The following is a 12,953-nucleotide window of genomic DNA, read 5'->3' on the forward strand; positions in this document are numbered from 1 at the left end:
CACCGCACCTTATCGCAGTTGTCATTACAGTTTTAGACGGGGGAGGGGGGGTTGGAAGACCTCGAGGGACGATCTTGTTTAGTTATTCTTCGCATTCCATTTTTGAAGTGGAATGGGATGGGTTTTTTTCCCTCTGTTTGTGATGGGAACTGAGGTCTGGGGACTGAGAACTGAGGACTGAAGGCCCGAGGCTGTCTTCGTATTGTTTAGCTATTGTGGGCAACGGACACTGCGGCGTGGGCTTCACAGAAATGCCTCTTGCTTACTTAAAGATAAAGCCCATGTGTGGGTGCCCCAAAGTCACCGACAATCGCCATTTGGTCCGCTGACGTCGCTGTGACGTCACTGGGGTGGCTTTGTTTATCCCCCCATCCGATCTGCTCCTCTCCTGATCCGAGTCGTGATCATTAATAATGATATCAGCTCTGAAGTGCAAAGTCAGCGACAATCTGCCAACAGACTCTCTTCATGGAATAAATATCTTCTTTATGAACCTCAAAATATTGATACAAATTATCCCATAATAAACAGGAAATATGACGCAGATATAGGATATATACAAGAATACAAATTACTATTTGCCTTTCAATACAAACTTATCAAGACGAACCAAATCTATAAAGCTTCCTCAAGGGTGGAACATCATTTCTACACCTAGAAAAATATTGATCCAAAGTATCGCTTTGTAATTGAGTATATATAACAATTGAGACCATTATTTAATTTTCATTCTATCACAAAATTTGTATAGAAAGTAATGCCTTTTTTTATTATTACTATATTAGTTTATTATGTTTAAGCTGGGAAATATGTGTTTGCTCATGTTAAATAATATTGTTATAATTCAGATAAAAAAGTTTCCACATCTATATTTGATGAGCTCATTTATTGCATTTGATAAGAATGCAATTTTAGAAATTTCAAGATTATTTCATTTATATATAACACCTCAAATAAGATTGTGTCTACATGGAAAATGGTTAATGACAACTGATAGATAATATTTGTACAGCCCTAACAATTTTTATAAGATAGATAGTAATCTAAAAAAAATAAATTCAAACCTATATTAAAAGAATATTTGGGCCCATTTTATTTTAAAAAGGGAAAATATTAGTTTTAAATACGTGTGTTTCCATTTAACGCTTCTGTTATAAGCAGGAAAAAGCGGTTTGGTTTGGTTCCATATTGGTTTAGTTCAGTTAAGAACTGGTTTTTAACCCTCGGTTAGTGTTCCAGTGTAAAGTGTAAAATCTTTTTTAAAGGTAGAATTTTCGAGATATCATAAAAATGGTTAGTCACATTCGAATTGTTATCACCGTTTTAGAGGGAAGTGTAGTCGATCTTTGCCTGACGTTCAACGGCATTTACCATTATGATTGGATCGTGTGGTGTGTGTTTTTTTTTAATAGCCTTTATGGTCTCTGTGGGTCGTGCACATCCGTCACAGTCCGATCAGCCCGTCCCAGTCTCAGACCCAGTCCCAGTCCCATTTCCAGTCCCAGTCCCATTTCCAGACCCATTCCCAGTGTCATATCTAATCAACACATCGGGGTATAAAGTGGGTATCGGGGGGAAATTCGTCAGAGGAATTGGAATTGGAATGGGAATGGGAATGGGAATTATGACGCCCACTAATTGTGTGAGAAATCGATTTAGCGGCGAGATCTGCCCCCTTACAACTACCCCTCCTTCCCCTACCCTTGTAAGTCGGATCTGGGAGAACTTTTTGTGGTACAATCCGTTGACCTTCGCGCAAGCGACAACTTCCGTTGACGTCAGCAGCTGTCGCCCATCAGCGATCGCGGCAAAGATCGTCGCAAGTAAATTATATTGCCGCAATACTGAACCACCCTTCCCCCTTCCCCCCACTGTGCCACCATGCCCTTTTCCGCCCCCCGGAAGCCACAAAGAATTCTCGTAGGAATTAAAGATCAGCTTGGGATACCCTATTGGAAACCAATCGAAACGCGGGGCTTAATAGCACTTGTATAGTTTTGTACAGTGTATCGAATTACTATCGAAAAATTGGTAATTAAGGTCAATAAAAAATCAGGGTTTTATAGAACATTACACTATTATTAATTAAAATTAGGTTATCATTAACCCCTTGAATTTTAAGTACACAAAATCTGACGAAATTCAAGAGGCTATCGAACTTTGAGGTGCATTATCTATAGACAAATTTGTCATAAATTCATAAATGAGTCATAATTTATTGGTTTATTTTTTATATATGACATTTTTGCTTTTTTATTGTTTATAAGAATTAGTCATTATTATATAAAAATTAAGTGTTGTCAATTAAGGTGTTGAATATTGAAGTTATCGTCAATAAAAGTCTTACTTTAATGAACTTTTGATTATTTATCACGTTAGAATAGATACAATTTTAAAATTATCGTTTAATTTTTTGGCATAGAATTTTGATTGTCATTGAAATAATCAGTTATAAATGTCTGCCAAAAATCAGGGTTCTGTTTTACTATATATACTTATCGGTTCTTTTGTATCAGAGTAACGGCTATCGAAATAATCGGTAATTAAAGTCACTTATGGCACTGATTGATCGATTAATTTGGAAAGGTGCAACAGTTTGGGTGGCTCCAAATATAGAACATAAAATAGGTATTATCTTGTCAAAATTCATAATAAATTGCAAGTTTAATTATGGAAAAGTTAATTTCTTTGCCTATTTTTAAAAGTGAGCTGTCATTTGCCATTACTTTTATATTAAGGGTATTTCAAAAAAATATATTTTTTTAAGAAGATGCGGTTTTGCAGCTGGGATCTCAGGTTGCAGGTCCAATCCGAGGTCCAGTCCCAAATCCCAGATCGGAGACCCTTTGGAGTCCGGCTTGTATTCTCGGGTGTGCGCAATTTGCGTCATTTGCTCTTGTCGAAGTTGTTTGTTTATTTTCAGTTTTTGTTTTGTTTTTCTGCTGGTTCTCTGATTCCACGGCTGGTTTTGTTTGTTTCGCGTTTGCAATTTCCACTGAATTGAATCCGAGTCGTCGATCTTGTGGGACCAGCAATCTACACAGTAAAAAATCATGGAAAAGTTAACAAAAGACTCATTTCTAGAAAGATCAAACAACCACCTGCCTAAAAATAGAACATTTTAGGCAGTTTTATTTGTGAATTATATTTTTTTGTAGTTTATATTAATCATTGTGAAAATAGAATTAATATATACATATATATTTTTGATACCATAAGTATTGATTTTATGCGTTTAAATGTTTTGGGAGGCTTTAAAGACATTGAATAAATTTCACAGCATACTTTTGAGCGTCTAAATTAGTGGCTTAAAATCTCGAAATATTCCAGAATATTTAGTTTTTTACTGTGCAATGGAGCTTGCGTGCCAGCATATTTGTCATTCCTGTAAGTGCAGGCAGTCGCCCTGCCCCTTCTTAACCCCTTGCTATCACCTGCCTTCCTCTTTTTAAAGACCCCCCCATTTTTTTTGTAGACCCCTTAAAGGTTATGTAGTTGTGTCGCATGTCCCCAAGCGATGGTACCCGAAACACACGCGCCACCAGCCACATGCAACATGCAACATGTGGGATGGGTTTTGATTTACACTCGACTGCTGGGTTTCCGTTTACAGCTCTTCTTGGTTCTAAAACTGATTTAGTTCAGCCATAACCAGTATTTCCTGGATTTTATTCAGAGCCGTAATCGCCAAAACAAACCAAAAATGTTTGCTTTATTCGATTCCAGTTAATTGCAGCTGCAGTAAATTACCGGCGAGCAGACTACTGATACTTGGAAAACAAAATTATACAAAATCAGATATAGTTAACAAAACATTTCCCAAGCCAGCTGCTACCTATTTTCTCCCACATCACGAAGTGGAAAAACTTTCGTTTTACTCAGAAATTATATTATATCAAGTGCCTTTTAAAAAAGAGTGCAAACATCAAACATTATTAAACGTTTAATATATTAATGTTTAATATAAAATAAATAAACTCAATCGGCACATGTTCAGATAAAGTATAATAAAATAGCGCCAAAAATAGATATTCCGAACTTTTCCATGCCATTTCAGTAAATTGCCATGGCAATAAAGAAATTAGCAAATATCTGAAGGTCTATGCACAATTCGTTACCGAATCTGCTAGTACAGTAAGACCTCCGAAGAGGCGCTCCCTAAATAATGCTGGCATGTTGTGCCAATTGCTGATAAGGGAAACAAGAGCACTTGTACAAGGCAATAGATATCGCCTTCTAATATTAGATGGCCACAGTGCAGATAACCGAAGAACAGATAAAGAAATTGGATAGGTCTCTTTGATCACAGGGAGGGGGGGTTGAGGTGGCAACTTCGATTATGACTACACTGAGAGATCAACCTTGCAAAACAAATAAAATTATATTAAAACATTAAGTTATTTATGCCTCATTAAATAATAAAAAAATGTTTTAAAACAAACTATTTTCAAAAATCAAAAAAATACAATTCACTTAAAAATATAACAATTTTCAGTGTTTTTATTTCATGACAATTGCTTTGTATCTTTGGCACAAAGTCGTGTTTTCGACATAATTTCAAATCCGAACCAACTTGACCTTGAGTTTACCAAACCGCTGACTGTTTTCCAACCAATTAATCGTCTATTTAAAAACAAGTTATTTATATAATATAATATTGTAATTATATGAATTTGCATTTAATTAATTAGCATTGTTTGATATTTAACAAGACCCATTTTTTCTTTTTTTTAAATTCGAATTTAAATACAATTTGTGTTATTCCTTGCCTAGAATATATCAGTCTAAAATTAAATTAAAAAGGACCAAAATAAAATAAAATATTTATTTAGCTGGTAAAAATTAAAACTGTTTATTTTTTAGTTTATATATATATATATTATTATATTTTTCGATTGTGTTGGCTTCTTGTGATTAAAAACTTTAAAAATCAACATAAATAAGCAAAGTATGCATTTAGTAAAGTATACTTCTTATTTTATTTGCTGTTTTTCCGCCTGTGTCTGAGATAATAGAACACTTAATTTTGCAACCAACTCGTGATACAGACCCATTCCTATTCGAAATCCCAGCCTCATTCCGTATGTATCTTTGCATCTGTGCGGCTTTTTCGCTCCACTCGAGACTCCACTCCATATGACAGGCTATGACTGGGATTTGGATTTGGATTGGGATTGGAATTGGAATTGGAATTGGGTACTCCGTCTCCATAGCCACATCACCAACCACATCCACATCCACATCCACATCCAGCTGCCTGCTTATCGGTTCAAGCCATCAGTGCGACTCCATAAAACACTTAGTATACCTCGATTGGGGGCGTGGCTGGCAGGGGGCGGGGGGCGTCAAGTGGTCAATTAATAGCACACAAATATTGTGACAGCCGCGCTCGTCATAAAGCCAAGTTCCGCGAGGTCTCCCAAGTTCGAGGGAGGGGGGGTTGGTGGGTCTATATCCCAGGGCGGCGAAGATGGAGCGCTACCGATTAGAGACGCCGGCAATTTGCATTATGCAAATCAAATGCCAGCGGCAATTTGCCGCCGCAATTAGTCGCCTTGTCAGAGGATCGGCGACAAGGAGTCCGAGTTGGGTTTTTGAACTAAAGACTCTGAGTTGGGCCCTACACTCAGAAAAAAAACCTATATAGATAAAATTTTAAACAGGTTTTTTGGGAGTCATTTTCTGTATATAGAACTGATTATTGATTGGTAATATCAAGTTCAATATTAAAATTTAAATAGTTTTCGTTTAATATATGGTAGATTTTTAAAATAACAATATTTAAAATTTGTTTTAACTTTGGCATTTTGAAGTTTAGGTGCCAATATTTTAGACTTTAAGACAACTGTCGAATACTTTGAACTCTTTTGATTTACTATGCCTTTGGCTGATGTTTAACGAGGGAACACATAGGATATATATTTATAAAATATAATAAAATGTAAAATATAGTAAAAAAAATGTCTTTGTAGTCTACGATTTATTTTCATAAAGATATAGCGCTAGCCTTGCAATTAAAGCCTTTATTTTTAATCACTATTTGTTCGCAGTGTATGAAAGGAATTGGCACCGGGAGTCAGTGAAGGGTTTTCGGACCCTTGGGCCGCTTGACGTTTGTCGCTGGGGTTTTGCATGTTTCAATCAGCGTCATTATTCCATCATGTTGTCGCTGTGTCGCCGCCTGATTTATGTGGCGATTACGTCTGGGGATTTGGAGTGGCCAGGATTAAGGATAGTTCTCAATTGGGTTCGGTGCGGTTCGGTTCAGAGCGTTCAAAACGTTCCCCAAACCTTCACTATCAACCACTCCCCCCTCCCCCCGCTCCGCCTTTTTATACGATCGTTTCAACGCCGATCACTTCGGTTTTCAACTTCGTTTGCGGCAGCAATCGGTTGTTAGTTGGGGAGCTTTGCTTGTTGCCGCTGTAACGGCGATGCCTCAGTTGCCCGAGTGCCGTTCCAAAGTCAACAAGCGGCCGATCGCCGCTCCGATTCGTTCCGATACGCCACCATATGTACTCTCCATACCCAACGATCCCAGCGAAAATACAAATAAAAGGCATTAACCAAACCTCGTGAAAACAATTTCTGTTCGGTTTTTATTTATTTTGTGTTACTTAGTTTTGTTTTTTTTTTTATTTCCCCCCCCGCGGTGTTGAAGTCGAGGATTCCCAGCCGAGTGTGAGCAGTGAGTGGGTTTTTGAGTGTGCAGCAGGTTTATCCATCTGCCAGAAATACTACAGATATATATTTTATAAACTGACCCTAGGGGCCTGACATGCAACTACCATAAACAGCAGTTGCAGTTGCAGTTGCAGTGGCTTTTATGGTCGCTATACAGTGGCCACTGGACGGCGGACGTACAGTGGAGCCTGTGAGGCGCCGACAAAGGCATTAATCAGAAGTCGATAAACTTTGACATGCAAGCGGCAGCCAAATGAAGCGATCTTCATAAATCAAAGTGCTCCGAGGATGGAAAAAATATGTGTGTAGGAAAAACCAAGGAGGTGGAGTGGTGGAGGGGGTGAGGGGGGTCTACTAACTGGGCACTCATTTGATTTATGGCCACTGCGGCGGACCGCCAACAAGTTAATTGAAAACGAGGCGTGACAGTGAAATTTGCCACCGCACGCCAACGGCGGAATATAAATATATATGTATATATATAACTATATATGTATATATATATAGTGGCCAAAGATGTCCCGCCGATCTCAACTGGATCAGCCAGTAAATCGGTGGAGAGGAGCCCGCAGCCTGAGGCACTTTTCCAAATGTGCCACTAAACTGACAGATTTGGCCATAATAAAAAATTTAAAAGCCAAATACAAACCGAGTGTGTGGCTTGTGGTTTGTGGTGTGTGGTGTGTGGAGTGTGGAGTCTGGAAAATAAGTTGCCAACTTTAATTTATTGTGACATAACGGTATAATCTGACATAAATTATTGATAAGACGAGCGCCCATAAAAGTACAAGACAGTTGGCTTAAGCAATACAACACAAACATGGTGGGGGAAAACTGACGGAGGGGGGAAAGAGGGGGTGTTGGCTTTTGGCTGGAAAAGCTGGAAAAACTAAAGCGAAGCCAACGCGATTGGGTGGCGGGAAAATGGCGAGGAAATGGCGAAGGGGGCCCACAAACAAACAAGACGAACTGGGTTTGCTCTACTGCACTCGGTTTCGGTATCGGTATCGTTAGATATCTGAACCGATTGCTGTTATTAATCTAATCATTGCCATTCCATTTTATTATTGTTACATTTATTTATTTAACAATCTTTTTATCTGTTGTTTAATTAAAAAGTGAATTGTAACTCACTGCCCACAAGCAAAATTGAAAAAAGTTAAGGCCGTTTGATTTGATATTATTCATATTGTTTTATCCTCCTGATCTTGTCTCATCTCATTCTTACATTAAAAATATTTAATTCGTTGCTACAAAATTTAATTTTGATTAAACAAAAATTTCCATATTAATATTTTATTTATGTATATACAGGGTTATGTTGGTTGAAACAAAGATTAACAATTCTTTAGTTTGAAAATTGATTACCGATGATTTAAAAATAGAGAGAAAGTAGTTAATGAATTTTTTACTCCGATACTATCATTTTTTTGACTGGTTGTTCTTTATTTATCATTATTATCTAAGAGAAATGCTCGTGAATTAAGTATGGGTAAAATTAAAGTCAGTGAATAACACATCTTCCCTAGAACTCGAACTTTTAAAGTGTGTTTGTATAATTATACTTAGTCATGACAATATATATTTTAATAATAACTTATTTATTCATAAATTCATTCAAAGATGAGTGGATAGAAAATATGAGACATGCTCCCGAATAAATCAAGTTCAAGTTGATAAACACTAAACACATTAATGACCTATTTTTAATTTGGAAAAGGCACGTTTTTAAAGGATAGAAACTTAGGTAAAGTTGGCAAGGCTAAAACTAAATCAGAGAATGTTTCTTTTCGCCTGCTAAGTTTATTTATTAGATGGGTAGATGATCCCCCTGCCTGGCTATTAAATTGTAGTACCCCTTTCGGATTTATGGTCAGGGTATAACAACGGCCAAAGCGAGCCTACAACAAATACCAGAGCCGCTTATAAATCATTTGGCTAACAACAACTGGTCGGAACTGCAATTGGAGTTGCTGCAGTTGGATCTGGAGTCGGAGTTGCTCGGTTCGCTGCAAAAGTATCTTTTGGATCTATTATTTAACTTTTATGTGCGCATAAATGCGGCGATATGATGCCGATGACGACTGGAAAACTGGCTAAGGAGTCCGAGCCAGTTTTTCCCCCAACGGCAGGTTTCAATTTTCCGTTTTTAAAGGAAAAATACAAATCTCGACCGTGTCTGCTGCACTTTCATGTTAATTAACAAGAAACTTTTATCAGCTCTGCGATTAAGCGAATGCCACTTCTAACGCCCCAACCCCAGATCTCTTTTCCTTTTGCGACTCTTTATCCATTTTGGATATGGATATGGCATATGGACCCCCTCCTCCCATCCCCCCCTCCCCACTTTATCCATTGATCCATTCAGATAAGCGCCGACACACAACAAATTGTGGTCCATAAATTTTTAAATTGCGAATGTCCAAAGAAGCCACGCCGCGATAAGATTGTCTGGGGTGTGGAGATCAATATTCCATATTGATACTGGTCATGTCAGTCGAAAAAGATTTCGTTGATTAAGCTAATTTGCCGAATTTATAAGATATCTTATGCAAATATTGATACTGGGCATGTCAGTTGAAATAGATTGGAGTGATTAATTTAAACTGGGAAAAACAAACTAGAGCGAATAATTTAATTGAACGATTCTTCGGGCAATATTCATCTAATAAATTATAATTATGATTAAAAATTCTCTGCAAAAGTATAAAAATGGTTAAACAAAAACTAGCAGGGGATTTCCCCTTCCTCGAAAATTAATAGATTTAAATGATTAATTCAATTAGCTCTCTCAACCTTAATGCCATTCAATATTGATACAAGTCTACTCAACTTAAATAGATGAGAGTCATTAATTTAAATTGTGAAAACTATAGGAGGTTGTAAATATGAATGTATGGGCGTCTATGGATTATTTTTAATGGTTCAATCAATTAAACTAATCTCATGCGGTCCATAAATTATAGCTTGTCCAAAGAAGTCATGAAGAGATAAGATTGTGTTGAGGACTTTGGCTGGCGGAGTTTAATATATTCAATATTGATATGGAACATGTCAACCAAAAAAATTCCAATTGATTTATACTTTTGCGCTTCAACATAAATGGAGTGGATTTTTAGTTATAAATTATGAATGGAAATAAATCATTCACATATTGCTCGCTTAATCTGATGAACTTCAATCAATGAATGTCAAAGTTGGCCTTTAATTTAAAAATAAAATTATCTTAATATATAATAATAACTACTTTTTCTCTTTATTTTTTACAGGTATGTTTCAACTCTCGCTTAGCTAAGATACATTGTCGGCATCTCGATCGGAAATCGTAACGTGTTGCACGAGGGCAAACGAAAGACTTAGGCAAGGAACTTGTCGCCAGCGGAGGTGGACGGAGGACCAGGAGGAGCGGCAGAGGGAGCGGGGGGAGGCGCGGGAGCTGGAGCAGGAGCAGCAGCAGCAGCAGGGGCCGGAGTGGGTGGCAATCGCCTGGCGGACATGGCCCTCTTCCCCTCCTCTTCGCGGCCGCGGACGCTCATGGAGCAGCTGCTGGCCCGCAAGATCGAGGCGGCCGCCGCTGCTGGCGGTGCTCCCTCCGCTGCCGCCGCTACTGCCACCGCCACCGCCCCCGCATCTCCGCCCGCTTCCACCGGCTCGGCCACGCCCTCGCCCACGTCCCCCAACCCGCCCACGGTCGTGGGGGAGTTGGCGTTGGCCTGCCCCTCCCCCTGGCCTTGGGATTGGGACTGGGCCTGGGTATGGGCGTGGTCAGCCGCCTGCGACGCACTGACTCCCTGGACTCCACCAGCAGCCTGGGCTCGCTGGCCTTCGGCGAGGATGTCTGCCGCTGCGACGACTGCCTCCTGGGCATCGTCGATCTCTACGTGATCAGTGCCGCCGAAGCGGCCAAGAAGAAGGTAAGCCATGTAAGGATCACCATTGGGGTGGAATGATATTTCACAGGGATGATTAAGACCCGCCCTAATAAAAAATTAAGAAGTAAGAAGAGAATATTTTACAAAAAAAATACATTTATTAGGCTTTCAACAGAAATAGAGATATTCCTTGTATTGTCACAGGAATATGAAATATAAAATATATAAAATAATAAATAATAGTTAAAATCTAGTTAGTTAACTTAAGTAAGTTAAGTATAAAATAAAAAATAAAATATTTTTAATTATAGAAAACCTTAAGTGTACCATTAATATTAAGTAGAACAAAAGCAACTAAATCTTTTACTTTGTAATTAAGGCAAGTCTCTGATTTTTTGAAATGTCATTTTGGAAAAAACACCACCTCATTAATCATCGTTATTATTGCTCCAAAAGTCGGAACTAAAAGGTAATCTTAATGATTTCGAGAAAATTAGCAAGTCACTAGCTTGAATAATTAGATAGTTCGCAAGTGGGTAAACGAATTAAGGGAGTGCAGTTTCCAAAAAGTAAGGAGTATACAAATAAATTTAAAGTAAATTAAAACCTAATGATCCCTCGATCGTTTTTAAGCTTTTGATCTACCTTACTGAAAAGCTTCACCTGTGGAGGTTGTCTCCGCTATAACGAAGCTATTTGCTGGGCACTGGGATTCAATTAGTGGTGGTGGAATTAACTGGAAAAAAAGCTATTAAAACCTGTTAGTAATAGTCGATTTTTAAATTATTATCAGTATCAGTATCCTGACGAAGCCAGGCAGCAAAGCCTCGTCCTTAAAAATAAATATGCAGATAAGTTACTTAAAGAATACTGTTTTTTAAAAAAGCTTAGGCATATTGGAAGTAAATTAATTAATTGTTGATCTATTAAAATAATAAACAAAATGAGGAAACTAAAGTTGAACTTCGCCTTGCTTATGTAAAAAGTAAATTGATTTATGAAAGTTAATATTTCGTGTTATATATATTTATAATAAAAATTTAGAAAATTTTTTTTTTTAATTTATTTGTCTGGTATATAGCCATAAATTGGCTGGAACACCAGCACTAACTTGGACTTGTGGACCGGTCCCATTGACGTCACTAGCATCAGTGATAGCGAATGAGAGCGAGGGAGACAAAGAGAAACCGCTCATGCGTAAAGCGTGGATCGTGTGAAAATGAGATCGTTCAACTGATAAGGGAAATCAGAGAGGAGGCGGGGGAAGTGGGCGGAGTGGGCGGAGGCCTTGAGATTTCGGAAGAGAGCGATCTCACCAAAGATCTTCCTCCCAGGAAGCTTTGCAAAAAAAAAATGATTACTCCCAAGAAGATCGCATCCCTACAGGTTATGCAATTTGATAAATAATTGTTAATGGCCTTAACTTTCTCCTGGAGAAAGTGATTTGTGACTCATATTTAATAAGGATCTTGTTGGCGATCTTAAGAAAGTCTTTTTCTCCTTTTTTTTGTGGATTTCTCTTAGTGACTCTTCATTTGTGTAAATATCTCTTTCTCTCTTGTGAATTTTGTTTATTTACATTAAAGCCCATGTTCGCTGATTTACAAAGCCAGCTTCCCATGTTCCCATAAACAAACAATGATATGCACTTATTTGTATAACAATGCCCAGACATTATAGGGTAAACACAATATTAGGCTGTGTTTATATTTTTTGTAAGAAAAATAACACACAAATTGTACGAGCTAAATAAATTTCACTGCAATTTCAGATTATTCCCTGAATTTAAAAACCTGGCCACGAACTGCTGGGAATATTTTTGCCAATAACACCTAGCATTTTCCAAATTAAAGATGACCACATAATACTGTTTCTCTAGGTGGCTATCTTTTAACATTTGTATAATGTTTATTACTCGTATTCAAATTTGGTATAATATACTTCTTATACCAAATTTGAATTTGTTTTCCTGTGTGAATCTGTGAAATTATCCACTGATATAGTTTCAATAACAAAATATGACACCATTGAACACATAAGGTCTTAAAGTTTCTCTGTGTGTAGTGATCCCTAAGATCTTAATCATACAGAACTGATAGAATGGGTTTATTTTTCTGTGTAACATTAAGGAGATTTAACCATATCGTAACGGCATTTTCCGCTGTTGCATAGGATCTCACTATCATTGACGTCACGATTTCGATCATTTAACTACGTCATCGCGGGTGAGTCTGGGCCAACTAATGAGCTTTGTTCCCCGGGTTGGGACCCTCTCTCATCCAGGTGATAATTCTGTGTCTGGATGCACCCAGGAAAATTCCCACCCACTTGTATTTCTTTTTCATACCGTTTTAAAATTCAAAAAAATATGAATATACCATACAATTTCAAGAAGTT

At 37.8% G+C, this 12,953-nt stretch overlaps 1 protein-coding gene across 1 annotated transcript; it reads right to left on the reverse strand.

Moving 5' to 3' along the window:
• Positions 1–10,040: 10,040 nt before the first annotated feature.
• LOC123037953 (skin secretory protein xP2-like) lies at positions 10,041–10,607 on the reverse strand. Its single transcript, XM_044460866.1, has one exon. The coding sequence runs from the start codon at positions 10,605–10,607 to the stop codon at positions 10,041–10,043; it is 567 nt and encodes a 188-aa protein (XP_044316801.1).
• Between the last annotated feature and the right edge of the window lie 2,346 nt (positions 10,608–12,953).

Source organism: Drosophila rhopaloa, unplaced genomic scaffold (genome assembly GCF_018152115.1).
Source record: "Drosophila rhopaloa isolate 14029-0021.01 unplaced genomic scaffold, ASM1815211v1 contig_3, whole genome shotgun sequence".
NCBI lineage: Eukaryota > Metazoa > Arthropoda > Insecta > Diptera > Drosophilidae > Drosophila > Drosophila rhopaloa.

Bases quoted from the DNA above. Each gene is read 5' to 3' on its own strand.
- LOC123037953 (XM_044460866.1), bottom strand. From the start codon at position 10,607: ATGGCTTACCTTCTTCTTGGCCGCTTCGGCGGCACTGATCACGTAGAG.